General features: G+C 45.4%; 1 protein-coding gene across 1 annotated transcript; it reads left to right on the top strand.

The window, feature by feature from the left end:
* Positions 1-9,288: 9,288 nt before the first annotated feature.
* On the top strand, positions 9,289-10,218 carry LOC137561978 (olfactory receptor 5P50-like). The gene has a single exon (XM_068273321.1). It carries the CDS (start codon positions 9,289-9,291, stop codon positions 10,216-10,218), a length of 930 nt encoding a protein of 309 aa, XP_068129422.1.
* The last annotated feature ends 10,116 nt before the right edge of the window (positions 10,219-20,334 follow it).

Here is a 20,334-nt window from a genome sequence, read left to right on the forward strand (position 1 = left end):
CAAGGTCTGAAAACTGCTGTTCACTAACGCTGTCCATCTAATCTGACTGAGCTGGAGCTGTTTTGCAAAGAAGAATGGGCAAGGATTTCAGTCTCTAGATGTGCAAAGCTGGTAGAGACATACCCTAAAAGACTGTAATTGCAGCAAAAGGTGGTTCTACAAAGTATTGACTCAGGGGGCTGAATAATTATGCACACCCCACTTTGCAGTTATTTATTTGTAAAAAATGTTTGGAATGATGTATGATTTTCAATCCACTTCTCACATGTACATCACTTTGTATTGGTCTTTCACGTGGAATTACAATAAAATTGATGCATGTTTGTGGCAGTAATGTGACAAAATGTGGAAAACTTCAAGGGGGCCCAATACTTTTGCAACTCACTGTACATATATACACCTAATACACCTCTCGTGTGTGGTATATTTTAAAGCAGGGAATTGCACACAGGGCAACATCACAATCGGGGCAGTAGAATCATGACTCTTTCCTGATTGTTTTCCCCTTCTCACTGGTCTTGCTGCAACATACAGCACATGTCCTGGTTTGGGCATTTTTTGGGGGGAGTTGGTGGAATGTATTCCTTAAAATGATGGCCAGTGAGGCTCTCCAGGTTTACCACACAGGGGGCATGGCGCCCAACTCTGGCATCTGCTGCAGTCTGGTACTTCAGACAGATGCATTCGCACAGTTTCCAGATGAAGTCAGTGTGCGTCACTGGCCTGTCACTTCGCTGCTTGTGGAGAATGTAGGTGTTCCAGATGCTTTGCTCCAGGAGATGGTGGGAAATCTTTTTGTAATATTGTTTCTGTTGTTTCCTTAAGGCAGGATAAAAAGTGACAGCCTGGTCAGCTCTGCCCATGCCACCCATGGTGATGTTGTAGTCCACCACAGTTTTTCAATGTCTTTTCCTCCTCTCGTTCTGATGGGGACAGTGGAGGTGTCGTAAACTGTGGAGAGGAGACAATTCTCTTTTTTGTCCCACCACCAGAGAGCTCAAATTTTCCCCTTCTGCCAAGCAGCTATCTCCCCAGTCTTCAACTTCTGCTTGGCAAAGGCCGATGGCATCTACCGCCTGTTAGGCCTAACGGTGCAGTAGGTGTCAATCTTATGCTTTATAAGAATCTCAGACAGTTCAGAGGAGGTATAGAATTTGTCCGTGGGGACACAACAGCCTTTGTCCACTAAAGGCTCCAGAAGGGACAGTACAGACAATGATGCCACTCCATAGTTGCTAAACCTGGGGCAAAATTGGGTGCCTTTTTCCCGTATATAATATAGTGTTCCAAATGTGTCTGGTACCTGACTCACATAGCGTGTATGACTTGATCCCAAAGCTGGCCCGCTTGGAAGCTATGTATTGAAGCCACCTCAGTCTCCCCTTATAGGCCATCAGGATCTCATCCATGCTGATGTCCCTCTGTGGCACATAAGTGGTCCTGATGTTTTCAACTACCATCTGGTAGACCTCCCAGATCTTCTTTAGTTTTGGATCAGGGTGGGTGGACTCTTCAAAGGAGTCATTGTTGGCAAAGTGTAGCAATTTCATTATGAGGGAAAACCGGTGCTCAGACATCACCGTTCCAAAGAAAGGGGTCACAATTCTTTTATTGGTGGTCCAGTACCATTTCTGCAGGGGCTTCCCCACCACTCCCTGCAGAATAATAGGGCCCAAGAACAACCAGATATCTGCTTTGGTGACCGGCTCCCATGTCCTGCTCCTTGAAAAGCGCCCTTGTGGAGCAGTCAGTTGTTGGGTGGCATAGCAGTTAGTCTCCTCCACTATCTTTTCAATAACCACGTCCAAGAAGAAGAGCTGCAGGTAAGCCGGGGGTTGCACTTGCACACATTCTTCCGGCCAGGCTCCCCAGTAAAAGGAAAACATTTGGGTGGTGGAGAAACCTGAGAAAGGTCAATGGGGCACCAAACCCGAACATCACTGACCTAGGTGGTGATGGAGTCACTGTTATTGTCGCTGTCAGATGAAAGATCCCCAGGTGCGTCACTGTCACTTGAGTCCACCAGTGACTGAAGATCACTGTCCTCCAACTCCACCAGCTCTTCTGCAGTTAGATGGATTCTAGAGGATGACGCCATAGTAAATGACAGGCAGGCAGAGGTCGGTGCAAACGGCAGGTAGAGAGTTGTCAAATAAAGGTAGAGGTCAGTACAGGCAGCAGGAAAAGAGTAGTCAAAGTCCAGGCAAAAATGGCAACAAGTAATCAATCAAAATCCAGGCAGAAGGCAGTGAGTATAGTCAAAGTCCAGGCAAAAATCAGCAACAGGTAATCAATCAAAATCCAGGCAGAAGGCAGAGAGAATAGTCAGTCCAGGCAAAAATCGGCAACAGGTAGGCAGAAAAATCAGATCAGAAGCACTTAAAGATCAGAGATCACACAGATCACAGCCAGCTCAGCAAAAGGCAACATTGCACTGGATACAGATCCCCTTGTATCCAATATAATGAAAATTTGACCCAATCAGAAGCTTTTATTTTGTTTTCAACGTCCCTCCCCTGAGACCCCACGCCACCCCCCGACGTAATGCCGCACCGCCGCATTGCCACCCTCGGCAAACCTAATTGGCCGCCGGGTCCCTGGAAGATCAAAGTGGCTATGGGGATTCCGGCGGCCGGGGAAGAAGCCTGGGCCCCGCTGACGAGTGCCGATTGCACGCGGGACCAGGAACACAGAGGGAGCAGCAATTTGAGCCAGCCCAAGCTGAGCTCGGGCTTACCGCTCCTGGCATGTGTAACTCAGCCCGAGATCAGCTCGGGAATACCGCCAGGGGTGGTTAAAGTGCTTAGGTTGCTTTAAGATCCAGTAAAACTGAATAACTTGAGACAATAGGGAGCAGGGCCAGATTTACCATAAGGCACTGTAGGCATGTACCTATAAGCACCATGATGTTGCGAACATTTCCCTCCTTCTCTACGCAGAGTTCAGAGCAGAGTGTAAATGAGAGGTTACTCACCCAGCTCTAGACATCCCACTGAGGAGATCTCCCTTCAGTCAGGGCCGGGGTATCTCTAGCTAATAATACTGAGGTTCCTCTAGCTACCTAATTCTTGGGGGCACCTCTAACTATGTAATATTGAGGGTACTTTTGGCTACCTAATACTAAGGGTCACCTGTAGCTGTCTATGACGAGCAATGGAAGTAAGGGAGAAGTGACGGCTGGGGCAGCCAGCACACTTGCTGTGTAGTTTGGTGGGGGTCTGTAGGTTCATGGAGAGAAAAGTCTAAGGTGCCAGGACATCTGTGACTATAGGTTCTGTGAGCTTAATCCGGGCCTGAGAGGGAGCTCTCAGTCCAGCTAGTTTTCCATAAACCCAGCTATCTACCAATTGCACAGTACAGACTCAAGCTCAACTCTTGATGATAAGCACTTGAGAAAGGGCCTAAACCCAAAATGTTGTGCTAGTCGGACTATGTAGTCAGTATTTCTTTGCTAATGAAGCATAAAGGAAAATATCCTAAATAGTTGTGCTCCAATCTTCTTTGTGCAATTGACCTGCGAAGTAGGTCATTTTCACAGGGGACAGTATAATAGAGGTCACTGTGAAAAAGGATGGTATGGTGATTAACACAACATACCAAAAGGATATTGTTGGTGCCACATATCCAGCAGTTATGTGGGTTAAGGCCAATCTCCTAGAGTGGTCCCTACACTAAAGCTGGACGCAACTTCATCCTACACATTCAACGCACCCTACACATACAGCCTGATTGAGCAACTACCATTTTTTGCTGTGGATTGTTTGGTGTGTGCAGAGATACAGTGGGAATCTGCTGGTAGTAGCCCCCCCCCCCCCATGTCAGACCGCACCCTACCAGGTTAGGGGCTTATGGTCCTGTGGGTGACCTCAGGTAAGTTTTCTCTTAGGCTTTTTATCCTATATTAGACATGTGTGATATAGGATCCCCCCACCGTCCACATATTAGTGTTAGATTGCCTTTGTGTCACTCTTTGGTTGACAGGCATCATTTTCACTTTTATTGTCATGATCAATCATCACAATCTATATTTTTTAGTTATAGTCATGCTTTAAGTGAAATTATTCTTTAATTAGCATGCCATAAACAAACTCAAGAAAACAAGTTACACTTGCCACTTATGTCCTTTGAAGCTAATTAGAGACCAGCATACTTTATACACTCGGGAGATGGATACAGAAGTGTCTCTGTCCCTCGGGAATTTGCTCTCTCCTTCCCTCCGGCTATAAATTGCCCCGGCACGTAGGAAAGTACGTTGCTTTGAGGCCTCACAGATGAATTAATCTATAACTCTAAATCAGTTTCAGCTCATCTTCGTATCCCCCAAGATAAACACTCTGTAAGTAACATTTAGAAATACAAAGGAAGAGGAAATGTTGTATCTACTTCATTCAATTCCAAATTGTGTTTTATTTTCTTTATAATTAAACAAGTGGGTTATGTTTTGACCCACAACTGTTTAAGTTTTTTCAGTATTATAAATAAACACAAAGATAGATAGTAAAATGTATGAGGAAGCTCCGTTTTTATTTTGCACTGTCTCAGCATTGATCAAAAAGTGCTTTGAAGGAGAACTCTTTGAAGTTTCACTAGACCAATGTCTGAAAAAATAACTGCTTGTCCCCCTGAAATGTTTGTCCTTATAAAAGCTTTCATTGTTACAGAGTTGATTTGCTAATGGAACAAGTACAATGACTTGGTCCTGAGCAGGGGCGTCTGTGTCATTAGGCAACTATAAATTTTTGCCTATGGCGCCGTTGGTGGCAGTGGGCGCTCTGTGCGTGTGTTTATTTTTTTTTTTCTTTCAGCCAGCCTGAGCCAGGTCGGCGCGGGCTGTGACAGGCAGCTCAGCCTGTGCCTGCCGCCTATTGGTCCGCCCCCTTCCTCTCCTCCGTGCAGAGCCTCCGAGCAGCACGCACGTTAGTTTATATGTGCGCTGCGTGCTGCTGCTTACTGGTCCGCCCCCTCTCCTTCTCTTTGCTGAGCGTGCGATCGCTGCATGCAGGTTTGTTTACCATGTCGGTTTGTGAGGTTTAATCCCCCCTCCCGCTATAGCCTGCCTGTGTCCCGGGTTGAGCACTCAGGATGGAGAGCGGCAGAGGGATTGCAGAGAACAGAGCTGTCACCGCAGGACTTGCATCCTAAACAGAGTAAAGATATACATTTACAAAGCCCTGCGGTGATTGCTCAGCTCTGCAGATATTCTCCTCACCTCGCTGCCTATGCTTTACTTGATGCAGGGCGGGCAACAACACTGAGCGCTGTGCGGGAGGGTAGAGAAGGGGAGCAGAACGAGGAGAAGAGAACCTAGCTTGTAGGCCAAGCTCTAGATTCTATCTAGAAGATACTCCCGGGTGCAGAGACAGAGCAGCATGCTAGTTGCCAGCTACTGCATCCAATCCTGCTGGCAGTCTTCATTGCCCCACCCCTCAAGCATGTGTCATCGTGGAGAGGAAAGAGAAGAGGACTCCAGTCTCCATCCCTGAAGTTATGGAATGCTGCCTGCCTGACTACTCTCAGGCAGGTGCTGACCCGGAGTCCGTGCTTCATGCATGCTGGCTGCACAGTGTGTAAGTGTGTTGTCTGTGCAATGTGTGTTCTTTGTGCAATGTGTGTGTTATTTAGCCACTGTGTGTAAGTGTATTGTCTGTGCACAGTGTGTAAGTGTACTGTCTGTGCAATGTGTGTAAGTGTACTGTCTTTGCAATGTGTGTAAGTGTGTTCTTTGTGCAATGTGCGTGTGTTATTTAGCCACTGTGTGTAAGTGTACTGTCTGTGCAATGTGTGTAAGTGTACTGTCTGTGCACAGTGTGTAAGTGTGTTCTTTGTGCAATGTGTGTGTGTTATTTAGTCACTGTGTGTAAGTGTACTGTCTGTGCAATGTGTGTAAGAGTATTGTCTTTGCAATGTGTGTAAGTGTGTTTTTTGTGCAATGTGTTAGCCACTGTGCGTAACATAGCTCCCAACTGTCCCTCTTTGAGAACCCTGTCCCTGCTAATTTTTTCTACTGAAAAAGTGTGTAATTTACTGTAAACTTGATTCCCATCCTTTAAATTGATGTATTTTTTTATTTTTAAATGTTAATATGAAGGGAAATGAACCAGGATAGAAGGAATCAGTGTGGTTTGAATTATAAAACATTTTTCCTACAAAATGTTTAGGATAGGTGTGCTTAGGGGTGTGTCGGGAGCGTGACTAGGGGTGTGTCGGGGGCATGAGTAGGGGTGTGGCTTGAGTGTCCCTCTTTCTCATCTCAAAATGTTGGGAGGTATGCACACATGGTTGAAGGCACTGTGACGCACCAGGGCTATCGCTGGCTGACTTGGCTACACAAATGCAGAGGCGACACCGGCTCACAGTGAGTGCCCTCTGCCTCTGCTGCTCGCAGCTCTTGATAATTTTTTTATATGCCCCCCTTGCTGGCCCTGATTCCCATCCTCCCCTCCCTCGCCCATATATCACTTTACAGGCAGTGGCTCCTCTATGGGATGGATTAAATAATATAGCATCATGCCTGCTGCTGTGTGTGGGTCTGGGCAGGACTCGGAGGGAGGGAGACACACATGCTGCACAGTGTGCGCACACAGTCTGCAGAGGGGAGACCCTCATAGTGAGTGGCGTGCCCCCTCTTCATATTATATGCCCCCCTCTCCCCTGGCTGGCCCTGAGATTTCAGTGGGGGGGGGGGGAGTTGTGAGCAGAGATGCTGGTGAACATCTGGGCCCTGTACTACCGTGTCGCTATGACCTGGAGTAGTACGCCTGCGTGGCCCGGCGGTGCGCAACCTAGTATTGCGCTCCTGTTGCCGGGCACTTTCTGCGCATGTGAGTGACATCACACTCATGCGCAGAGAGTGCCCGGCAACAGGAGCGCGATACTAGGTTGCGCACCGCCGGGCCACGTAGGCGTACTACTCCAGGTCATAGCGACCCGGAAGTAGTACAGGGCCCAGAGAGATTCGCCCGGCGAACGGTTCAGGCCATCTCTAGTTGTGAGTTGGACAGACTGTCACTAGGTGTAGGTGGGCATTGGGCAAGCTGTGCTGGGCACTGTGAGCAGAGTTGTTAGGGCCCTTTTCCACTGGCTGTGATCCAATTCAAAAAGAGAATCGCAGCCGTTTTTCTAGACGCAAGAGCACCGTATGTAAATTGTGGTGCTCATTTTCCATTATGCCGCTTCGATCGTGGTTTGGTTTTTGCAGAAATATGATCGCCGGCCAGCGCGATTCTTGTCATGATGGTATTACATTCCCGATGGCGGAACATGGACAGTGAAAAAAAGTAGCTTGCGTGATCACAAGCACAGGGGTGGGGGTGGAATAAGGGTTGGCACTATGTGTGTGTGTGTGTGTGGGGGGGGGGGGGCGCCGCAGGTTTTCTTGCCTGGAGTGACAAAGTGGCTAGAAACACCCCTGGTCCTGAGGGCTACAATTCTTGAAGAAAAAGCAGTAGTCCCCAGGCTCAACCGCAAACTTTTGGTACCAGGGAGTCAATCAGTGTAGCACCCGATCCACCAGAGGTGCAGGAAGGCAACACAGAAAGAAGATCACTGGGTCTCGGCCTGGATTTTGCATTTATAGCTTTGGCTTTATTGGCACCATAGTGGCAGACTGCCACTATGGTGCTAAAAAAGCTAAAGCTATAATTGCAAAATCCAGGTCGAGGCCCGTGATCTTTTTTTCTTTCTGGGCTACAATTCTTGATACATCCCATGCATGAACAAGGAGAGATTTATTATTTATTATTATTATTTTTATTATTATTATTATTATTATTATTTTGCTTCCAGGACACCTTTCGTGTTTTTCTTCTTCCATGTACAGCAGCTCACCTCCAATTCCATATTTATTTCCCCTCTTCATATATGACATTTATGTACAGCAGCACCTCTCTTTTATGTACAGGTCCCTTATGCAGCCCCTCCTGCCCTCTATGTGTTGCTTTCCATTTGCAGCCTCCCTTTTACACTTGCAGCCTTCTCTTTTATGTGCTATAACTTCTTTTACAATGGATTCCTTATACAGGATCCACCCAAGACCAGAGCCTTTGTGGTCTTAACAAAAATTCTGCCACATTGCCTGACACAGACAAGACACAGAAAATTTACATTGTGCTTTTTTTCCCAGCAGACTCAAAGTGCAAGAGCTGCAGCAACTAGGGTGCTCTCTGTAGACAGTGGCAGTGTTTGAGAGTCTTGGCCAAGGTCTCCTAACTGAAAAACCTAATAGAGGATTCATCCAAGACCAGAGCCTTTTGTGGTTTTTCTAAAAAATCAGCCACAGCGCATGAGAGTTGAACTATCCAGTATCACATCATGAGACACAGTGAAGGTCTCTGCCTTTATGTCCTAGTCCTTCCTTATTTCTAAAACTCAATATAGAGAAAAAAAAAGTTTTTTTCACCCCTAGAATTACCTCCCTTAACTGATAACAGTCAAATCTGTCAATGCTGCAATAATTCCAGTCTCTCTATCACGGCATCAGGATTTGTGTCTCATATTGCCTAGTTGAAGAGGGTCTGTTTTAAACATTCGGGATGCCAGAGCTCACCTAGTGGTCCAGGATAGAGAAGAACCATGGAAAGCAATCATGTGGTTGTGAACTTGATTTCTAAAAAATATTTTTTTTCCAAGTCTCCCACTTACAAGTAGAATTTTTGTACTGAAATTTTTGTGAAGAGATGGAGAGACACTTTGAGGAAATTTACCATGAATGTAAAACACAATGATGAATAAACCTGAGTTGGAATTTACCTGCACTACAGTAGTTTTCAAATGGCTCAGAAGTTATTATATTTTTAGTTGTATCCTCTTGACTTTCCATTCTGGTTTCTGGTTACATATCTCGATGCTGAGGACTTGTTATCTACTCAGTTTCCTGTTCCTCCGTGTCTTTGTAACTCTTTTTCTTTTTCTTTTTTCAGGCACCTGATACTTAAGCTAAAAATTCATATTTTGTATTTACCAAAATTTACGGAAGATCTGGGTTGTCAAGTGTGCACATTCACGTGCATGAAGTGTAAAATGTAAAATTAAGGAAAACTCTAGAGGAGCTCTGTTATTGCATACAGTACTTATCCTCTCCACTTGTGTCATCCATTACTGCAGTTTACTGAGTGGGCTCTTCAAGTAAATCTGTATTGATGATCAAGAAGTATACATAGTTGAAACCACAAAAGAGCTAAACAACTGAAATATGATCATTTTTCCTGCACCATAAGACATAACTTATAAACAATGATCTTGGGTGAAATCTTTCTCCAGTTTTGATTAATATTGTTCTTTCTACAAATTATGTGTGAGGCCAATCAGACACAAGTCACACAGATTTATTTACTTGGGTTCCAAGATTTATACAAATTCAAATTTATATTTTTTGTTGGGGTTTTTTTATGTTATATGTTGGTACTCAGTGGTAACCTTCTAATTTTCACCTTGGTGACCACTACAGATCATCTTAAAATCCCGATGTTCATTTTTTTGAAACACTTGGCTATCACAGATGTCCTTCTGACGACTACTGTAGTTCCCTTGATGCTGCACATTATATTGGTTGATGAAGGTTCCCTCACATTTATTGGTTGCATTGCCCAGCTGTATTGCTTTGGCATATTTGGATGTGTGCAAACTTTTCTCATTGCTGCTATGTCCTATGATCGATATTTGGCTATTTGTATACCATTGCGCTATGCCTCCCTTATGAACATTCACATTTGTCTCCAACTTTTTATTGGATCGTGGTTCTTAGTTGTCCTGCTAATATCAAGTGAAGTATTTGTGTTGTGTCAGTTTCACTTCTGTGGGCTTAATTATATCGACCATTTCTTCTGTGATTTTGGGCCAATTGTAGAACTAGCTACATCAGTCAAATTTAATTTCATGATACAAGACATCACAACTTCTGTATTTGTGATTGCTTGTCCATTTGCATTCATAGTCATAACCTATGCCTGTATCTCGTTTGCCATTATGAAGATATCTTCTGCTAATGGGCGAAGAAAGGCCTTCTCCACTTGTAGCTCCCACCTGACCACAGTTTGCACTTATTATGGGACTTTAATCACTGTTTACATAGTTCCAACTGACTACAGCTCAGCAAAGACAAATAAATACATGTCTTTGCTGTACCTTGTGGTGACCCCAGTAATGAACCCCATCATCTACAGCCTAAGGAATAAAGAAATAAAGAGGACTTTGCTTAAACTGCTCAAACGTTCTTTATAAGATTTATTAGTCTGATTTACATGCCACTTTGGCTTCGTACGTCTACATTTCTGATCTTTACATTTTGCTGTTCATGTGAATCAGAAGTAAGTACTCTAAGCTGAATGCCTAAAATGCTTTGCAAGAATATGTTTTGGAGTACATATGAATACGCGGAATGACAATTAGACAAGTTTAGGCAAAAGTTAATAAAAATTAACTCCATTTACAGCTTTTTCTGTAGGAATGATTTGGTGAAACATGGATAAGGAGATCTGATGCTGTTTTAATAGCTTTGAACATTGGGGAAATTTACACTTTTACATGACTTGTTAAAATCCAGCTCATCCCTTGTCCTGAAATAGTCCCCATTCTTGTCCCAACAGACAAAGCCACTTTTACAAAAATAAAAACATTCTTGAAAATGTGTTTTCTTGTTCCGTTAACGCCTATGCATTTGTTTAAAGTACATTTGTTCATGCCCATATATTGTTCGGGAATATAGTCATTTATGTAAAAAAAAGTAACATTTTCACAAAATGTATGGCAAACAAAAATGGCCATATTTGCCCATCACTACCCAGTACTTTACATTCCTAGACCAATAAATATGCCTGCATCAGAGTGAAGGTGAAATATAAAAATGACATGTGGGCTTGAGGAAAAAAAACAAAAACCTTATTTCGTAACTTTGGCCAGTTCTATTTGAAGTGTGTGTGTTTTATGAGTCTTTACTTTTTATTTCAGTGTCCTTACTATCAGTCTATCCACCATAAAGGAAATCTGAAGTGAAGCACAAATAAAAAAAAACCAGATACTTACCTATGGAGTGGGAAGGCCCTGGATATTCTTAACCACTTCCCGACCGCCTAACGCACAGAGGCGGCCGGGAAGTGGAGCCCTGAAGGACCGGCTCACCCACAGAGGCGGCGGTCCTTCTAAGGGCATGGGCGGAGCGATCGCGTCATCCGGCGGGATGTTAACCCCGCGATCGCCGCATACAAAGTGTATAATACACTTTGTAATGTTTACAAAGTGTATTATACAGGCTGCCTCCTGCCCTGGTGGTCCCAGTGTCCGAGGGACCACCAGGGCAGGCTGCAGCCACCCTAGTCTGCACCCAAGCACACTGATTTCTCCCCCCCCTGCCCCAGATCGCCCACAGCACCCATCAGACCCCCCCCCCTGCCCACCCCCCAGACCCCTGTTTGCACCCAATCACCCCCCTAATCACCCATCAATCACTCCCTGTCACTATCTGTCAACGCTATTTTTTTTTATCCCCCCCCCCTGCTCCCTGCCCTCTCCTGATCACCCCCCACCCCTCAGATTCTCCCCAGACCCCCCCCCCCCCAGACCACCCCCCCTGTTTACTGTATGCATCTATCCCCCTGATCACCTGTCAATCACCTGTCAATCACCTGTCAATCACCTGTCAATCACCCGTCAATCACCCGTCAATCACCCCCTGTCACTGCCACCCATCAATCAGCCCCTAACCTGCCCCTTGCGGGCAATCTGATCACCCCCCCACACCAATAGATCGCCCACAGATCAGACATCAGATCACCTCCCAAATCCATTGTTTACATCTATTCTCTCCTCTAAACACCCACTAATTACCCATCAATCACCCATCAATCACCCCCTATCACCACCTGTCACTTTTACCTATCAGATCAGACCCTAATCTGCCCCTTGCGGGCACCCAATCACCCGCCCACACGCTCAGATTGCCCTCTGACCCCCCCTTATCAATTCACCAGTGCATTAATTACATCTGTTCTTCCCTGTAATAACCCACTGATCACCTGTCAATCACCTATCACCCATCAATCACCCCCTGTCACCCCCTGTCACTGCCACCCATCAATCACCCCCTGTCACTGCCACCCATCAATCAGCCCCTAACCTGCCCCTTGCGGGCAATCTGATCACCCACCCACACCATTAGATCGCCCGCAAACCCGCCGTCAGATTACCTCCCAAATGTATCGTTTACATCTGTTATCTTCTCTAAACACCCACTAATTAACCATCAATCACCCATCAATCACCCCCTATCACCACCTGTCACTGTTACCTATCATATCAGACCCTAATCTGCCCCTTGCGGGCACCCAATCACCCGCCCACACGCTCAGATTGCCCTCAGACCCTCCCCCCTTATCAATTTGCCAGTGCATTAATTACATCTGTCCTTCCCTGTAATAACCCACTGATCACCTGTCAATCACCTGCCAATCACCTATCACCCATCAATCACCCCCTGTCACTGCCACCTAACAATCAGCCCCTAACCTGCCCCTTGCGGGCAATCTGATCACCCACCCACACCAATAGATCGCCCGCAGATCCGACATCAGATCACCACCCAAGCGCAGCGTTTACATCTATTCTCTCCTCTAAACACCCACTAATTACCCATCAATCACCCCCTATCACCACCTGTCACTGTTACCCATCAGATCAGACCCTAATCTGCCCCTTGCGGGCACCCAATCACCCGCCTACACGCTCAGATTGCCCTCAGACCCCCCCTTATCAATTCGCCAGTGCAATATTTACATCTGTCCTTCCCTGTAATAACCCACTGATCACCTGTCAATCACCTGCCAATCACCTATCACCCATCAATCACCCCCTGTCACTGCCACCCATCAATCACCCCCTGTCACTGCCACCCATCAATCACCCGCTGTCACTGCCACCCATCAATCAGCCCCTAACCTGCCCCTTGCGGGCAAACTGATCACCCACCCACACCAATAGATCGCCCGCAGATCCGACATCAGATCACCACCCAAGTGCAGTGTTTCCATCTATTCTCTACCCTAAACACCCACTAATTACCCATCAATCACCCCCTGTCACTGCTACCTATCAGATTAGACCCCTATCTGCCCCTAGGGCACTCAATCACCCGCCCACACCCTCAGAATGCCCTCAGACCCCAGCCCTGATCACCTCGCCAGTGCATTGCTTGCATCTATTCCCCCCTCTAATCACACCTTGAGACACCCATCAATCACCTCCTGTCACCCCCTAGCACACCTACCCATCAGATCAGGCCCCAATTTGCCCCGTGTGGGCTCCTGATCACTCGGCCAAACCCTCAGATCCCCCTCAGACCCCCTTCCGATCACCTCCCCAGTGCATTGATTGCATCTATTTTCCCCTCTAACCACCCCCTGAGACACCCATCAATCACCTCCTGTCACCCCCCTAGCACTCCTATCCATCAGATCAGGCCCAATACAACCTGTCATCTAAAAGGCCACCCTGCTTATGACCGGTTCCACAAAATTCGCCCCCTCATAGACCACCTGTCATCAAAATTTGCAGATGCTTATACCCCTGAACAGTCATTTTGAGACATTTGGTTTCCAGACTACTCACGGTTTTGGGCCTGTAAAATGCCAGGGCGGTATAGGAACCCCACAAGTGACCCCATTTTAGAAAAAAAGACACCCCAAGGTATTCTGTTAGGTGTATGATGAGTTCATAGAAGATTTTATTTTTTGTCAAAAGTTAGCGGAAATTAATTTTTATTGGTTTTTTTTCACAAAGTGTCATTTTTCACTAACTTGTGACAAAAAATAAAATCTTCTATGAACTCGCCATACACCTAACGGAATACCTTGGGGTGTCTTCTTTCTAAAATTGGGTCACTTGTGGGGTTCCTATACTGCCCTGGCATTTTAGGGGCCCTAAACCGCGAGGAGTAGTCTAGAAAACAAATGCTTCAAAATGATCTGTGAATAGGACGTTGGGCCCCTTAGCGCACCTAGGCTGCAAAAAAGTGTCACACATGTGGTACCGCCATACTCAGGAAAAGTAGTATAATGTGTTTTGGGGTGTATTTTTACACATACCCATGCTGGTTGGGAGAAATTTCTATGTAAATGGACAATTGTGTGTACAAAAATCAAACAATTGTCATTTACAGAGATATTTCTCCCACTTAGCATGGGTATGTGTAAAAATACACCCCAAAACGCATTATACTACTTCTCCTGAGTACGGCGGTACCACATGTGTGGCACTTTTTTCACCCTAAGTACGCTAAGGGGCCCAAAGTCCAATGAGCACCTTTAGGATTTCACAGGTCATTTTGCGACATTTGGTTTCAAGACTACTCCTCATGGTTTAGGGCCCCTAAAATGCCAGGGCAGTATAGGAACCCCACAAATGACCCCATTCTAGAAAGAAGACACCCAAAGGTATTCCGTACGGAGTATGGTGAGTTCATAGAAGATTTTATTTTTTGTCACAAGTTAGCGGAAAATGACACTTTGTGAAAAAAAACTATTAAAATCAATTTCCGCTAACTTGTGACAAAAAAATAAAAACTTCTATGAACTCACCATACTCCTAACGGAATACCTTGGGGTGTCTTCTTTCTAAAATGGGGTCATTAGTGGGGTTCCTATACTGCCCTGGCATTTTAGGGGCCCTAAACCGCGAGGAGTAGTCTTGAAACAAAAATGACCTGTGAAATCCTAAAGGTACTCATTGGACTTTGGGCCCCTTAGTGCAGTTAGGGTGCAAAAAAGTGCCACACATGTGGTATCGCCGTACTCGGGAGAAGTAGTATAATGTGTTTTGGGGTGTATTTTTACACATACCCATGCTGGGTGGGAGAAATACCTCTGTAAATGACAATCTTTTGATTTTTTTACACACAATTGTCCATTTACAGAGGTATTTCTCCCACCCAGCATGGGTATGTGTAAAAATACACCCCAAAACACATTGTACTACTTCTCCCGAGTATGGTGATACCACATGTGTGGCACTTTTTTGCACCCTAACTGCGCTAAAGGGCCCAAAGTCCAATGAGTACCTTTAGGATTTCACAGGTCATTTTGAGAAATTTCGTTTCAAGACTACTCCTCACGGTTTAGGGCCCCTAAAATGCCAGGGCAGTATAGGAACCCCACAAATGACCCCATTTTAGAAAGAAGGCACCCCAAGGTATTCCGTTAGTAGTATGGCGAGTTCATAGAAGATTTTATTTTTTGTCACAAGTTAGCGGAAATTGATTTTAATTGTGTTTTTTTCACTTATATATTGGCAGAGTACAGAATTCTAAATAGCAATGGGGTGACTGAGCGTTGGTGTACTACAGATCCCAGTAATATATATACACTGATTGGCAGCGTACACAATGCTTTATATAGTAATGGAGTGACTGAGCATTGGTGCACTACAGATCCCAGTAATATATATACACTGATTGGCAGCGTACACAATGCTTTATATAGTAATGGAGTGACTGAGCGTTGGTGCACTACAGATCCCAGTAATATATATACACTGATTGGCAGCGTACACAATGCTTTATATAGTAATGGATTGACTGAGCGTTGGTGCACTACAGATCCCAGTAATATATATACACTGATTGGCAGCGTACACAATGCTTTATATAGTAATGGAGTGACTGAGCGTTGGTGCACTACAGATCCCAGTAATATATATACACTGATTGGCAGCGTACACAATGCTTTATATAGTAATGGATTGACTGAGCGTTGGTGCACTACAGATCCCAGTAATATATATACACTGATTGGCAGCGTACACAATGCTTTATATAGTAATGGAGTGACTGAGCGTTGGTGCACTACAGATCCCCAGCTATATATACACTGATTGGCAGCGTACACAATGCTTTATACAGTAATGGAGTGACTGAGCGTTGGTGCACTACAGATCCCAGTAATATATATATACTGATTGGCAGCGTACACAATGCTTTATATAGTAATGGAGTGACTGAGCGTTGGTGCACTACAGATCCCAGTAATATATATACACTGATTGGCAGCGTACACAATGCTTTATATAGTAATGGAGTGACTGAGCGTTGGTGCACTACAGATCTCAGCTATATATACACTGATTGGCAGAGTACAGAATGCTAAATAGCAATGGGGTGACTGAGCGTTGGTGTACTACAGATCCCAGCTATATATACACTGATTGGCAGAGTACAGAATGCTAAATAGTAATGGGGTGACTGAGCGCCGGTGTACTACTGAACGCAGCAGCACACACACTGACTGGGGGGGACCCTGGCTAGCCTGGCTGGAGAGCGAGAGAGACTCTATCTAACCTGCCTGCCTACCCAAAGCTAATCCCACAGACAAATGACGGGGAAATGACGCGGATCGGGTATTTATTTACCCGACCCACGTGACCCGTTCGGCCAATCAGAGCGCGTTCGGGCCGAACCACGTGACCCGTTCGGCCAATCACAGTGCTAGCCAAATGTTCGGGGGACCGTTCGGCCATGCGCTCGCAAGGCCGAACACCATTAGGTGTTCGGTTGAACTCGAACATCACCCGAACAGGGTGATGTTCTGCAGAACCCGAACAGTGGCGAACACTGTTCGCCCAACACTAGCCAAGATACAGCCGACCAAAATTACCCCAAGAGCGCAGAGAAAACTCATCAGAGAGGCCACAAAAGACCCCAGGACAACATCTAAAAAACTGCAGGCCTCACTTGCCTCCATGGTCAGTGTTCACGACTCCACCATAAGAAAGAGACTGGGCAAAAATGGCCTGCATGGCAGATATCCAAGGCACAAACCACTTTTAAGCAAAAAGAACATTAAGGCTCGTCTCAATTTTGCTAAAAAAAACATCTTATTGATTGCCAAGACTTTTGGGAAAATACCTTGTGGAACGACGAGACAAAAGTTGAAATTTTTGGAAGGTGCGTGTCCCGTTACATCTGGCGTAGAAGTAACACAGCATTTCAGCAAAAGAACATCATACCAACAGTAAAATATGGTGGTGGTAGTGTGATGGTCTGGGGTTGTTTTGCTGCTTCAGGACCTGGAAGGCTTGCTGTGATAGATGGAACCATGAATTCTACTTCTACCAAAAAATCCTGAAGGAGAATGTCCGGCCATCTGTTCGTCAACTCAAGCTGAAGCGATCTTGGGTGCTGCAGCAGGACAATGACCAAAAACACACCAGCAAATCCACCTCTGAATGGCTGAAGAAAAACAAAATGAAGACTTTGAAGTGGCCTAGTCAAAGTCCTGACCTGAACCCTATTGAGATGTTGTGGCATGACCTTAAAAAGGCGGTTCATGCTAGAAAACCCTCAAATAAAGCTGAATTGCAACAATTCTGCAAATATGAGTGGGCCAAAATTCCTACAGAGCGCTGTAAAAGACTTGTTGCAAGTTATCGCAAACGCTTGATCACAGTTATTGCTGCTAAGGGTGGCCCAACCAGTTATTAGGTTCAGGGGGCAATTTCTTTTTCACACAGGGCCATGTAGGTTTTGAGGTTTTTTTCTCACTAAATAATAAAAACCATCATGTAAAACTGCATTTTGTGTTCAATTATGTTATTTTTGACTAATAGTTAACGGTTTTTGATGAGCAGAAACATTTAAGTGTGACAAACATGCAAAAGAATAAGAAATCAGGGAGGGGGCAAATAGTTTTTCACACCACTGTATGTTTTGCAGCGCTGTACAGACTATATTTTCCTCTCACTTAACTGTCCCTCAGAGGAGCTCACAATCTAATCCGACCATAGTCACAGTCTAATGGCCTACCATGTTATTATAATTATGCAGTGGTGCTCAGCAGAGCTCGAATATTCGAGTAGCTCGAATATTCAAGCTCTTTTTAAGCTATTCGAGCTCGGTATTCGAGCTCCGAATAGCTGTAGCTATTCGAATGGGCTCATTCACTATTCGAGCTATTCGAGCAAACCGGCGCTATTCGAGCTCGGTACCGAGCTCGAATAGCGTCATAGCCCAGATTGATGTCCTTAGAGCCAATCAGAGGGCTCCCAGGCCCTCTGACGGCAGCCAATCACAGAGGGGGACCCTGGCCAGCCCCTACCCTATAAATAGCGGCCGCCATGTTAGGTTTCTCCGTGCTTGCCTGAGACTTGTACAGAGAGAGAGTTGCTCCTTTGTGCTTTGGCTTAGCAAGAGCTCTATTGTGGTCATTTACCTAGCGTTTTTGCTCACATACACCTCCTATACACACCTATATTGTTGTTAGTTAGTTAGACATTGTATTTTAGTTAGTAGCTTTTGTGTTACATAGAGAGAGACTCAGACAGCTGCTGCACGCTTACAGCTTTAGGCCTCAGGGCCTGCCTGTGTGGGCAGCTGTTCTCTCCTGTCCTCTGTTTATTTCTCTCATCTATACCAGTATTTCTGCTGTCCTTTACTACTGATTGTATTAGTATTGTAGTTATATACTGTAACTGTACTAGGACACTCACTGTCACTGTTCATAGGCTACTAGCTGCTCCTGCGTGTGTGCACTCACTGTCTGAGTAGTGTGTATACACTACACACACTCTATTTCCTTCTGATAACTGATTGCTTATTGTAATTAGTTAGTTGTACTTACTGTTACTACTTACTGTACTAGGAGTCTAGGACACTCAGTCACTGTTCATAGGCTACTAGCTCCTGCGTGTGTGCACTCACTGTCTGTGTAGTGTGTACACACACTACACACACTCTATTTCCTTCTGATAACTGATTGATTATTGTAATTAGTTAGTTGTACTTACTGTTACTACTTACTCTTACTGTACTAGGAGTCTAGGACACTCAGTCACTGTTCATAGGCTACTAGCTCCTGCGTGTGTGCACTCACTGTCTGTGTACACACACTACACACACTCTATTTCCTTCTGATAACTGATTGATTATTGTAATTAGTTAGTTGTACTTACTGTTACTACTTACTCTTACTGTACTAGGAGTCTAGGACACTCAGTCACTGTTCATAGGCTACTAGCTCCTGCGTGTGTGCACTCACTGTCTGTGTACACACACTACACACACTCTATTTCCTTCTGATAACTGATTGATTATTGTAATTAGTTAGTTGTACTTACTGTTACTACTTACTCTTACTGTACTAGCAGTCTAGGACACTCAGTCACTGTTCATAGGCTACTAGCTCCTGCGTGTGTGCACTCACTGTCTGTGTACACACACTACACACACTCTATTTCCTTCTGATAACTGATTGATTATTGTAATTAGTTAGTTGTACTTACTGTTACTACTTACTCTTACTGTACTAGGAGTCTAGGACACTCAGTCACTGTTCATAGGCTACTAGCTCCTGCGTGTGTGCACTCACTGTCTGTGTACACACACTACACACACTCTATTTCCTTCTGATAACTGATTGATTATTGTAATTAGTTAGTTGTACTTACTGTTACTACTTACTCTTACTGTACTAGCAGTCTAGGACACTCAGTCACTGTTCATAGACTACTAGCTCCTGCGTGTGTGCACTCACTGTCTGTGTACACACACTACACACACTCTATTTCCTTCTGATAACTGATTGATTATTGTAATTAGTTAGTTGTACTTACTGACTGTTACTACTTACTTACTGTACTAGGGACACTCACTCAGTCACTGTTCATAGGCTAGCTCCTGCGCGTGTTTGCGTGCGCGTTCGTGCACTCACTGTCTGTAGTGTACACACACTAAATTTACTTGTGATTACTACTGATTATTGTAACTGCTAGTTGTACTTCCTGACTGTTACTACTTACTTACTGTACTAGGGACACTCACTCAGTCACCTCACCCACCAACCCACTCCATTAAAGTACCCCACTTTTCACCCGCCCTTTTAAAAAACTTTTGTCTATACGCCCAAAACATCGAAGATGTCTGGAAGTGGCAGCCAGCGCGGTTTGGGCAAGGGGAAGGGCAGCAAGGGAATCAGGAGGAGAGGGAGCAGCATTGTGGCAGGCCGCGGCCGCGCCACCATGCACAGTTCCGCAGCAGCAGCAGCAGCGTCAGTGGCTAACATTCCTCCCATAGCCACTGGCCGTGGACGCCTTGGGCGCCGCCCAGCAGGAGCATCTGCAACTCACGCTGCAGAGACACAGCAGCAGCAGCGTGTAGCACCTGCTCCGATTTTCCTCCAGCCGGGTCGGAAACGTCCCATTGAGGAAAAGCATGCAGACACTGTGGTGCAACTCATGACGGAGGATGAGCAGCCCGCCATCAGCTCTGCATCCGAGGCCTCCACCCTCACCACCACCACCACCACCAGGGCCTGGGGAGGAGGCCAGTTCACCGTCAGTCGCCGACCTGTCACTCAGCAG

The sequence above is a fragment of the Hyperolius riggenbachi genome, chromosome 3 (genome assembly GCF_040937935.1).
Source record: "Hyperolius riggenbachi isolate aHypRig1 chromosome 3, aHypRig1.pri, whole genome shotgun sequence".
Taxonomy (NCBI): Eukaryota; Metazoa; Chordata; class Amphibia; order Anura; family Hyperoliidae; genus Hyperolius; species Hyperolius riggenbachi.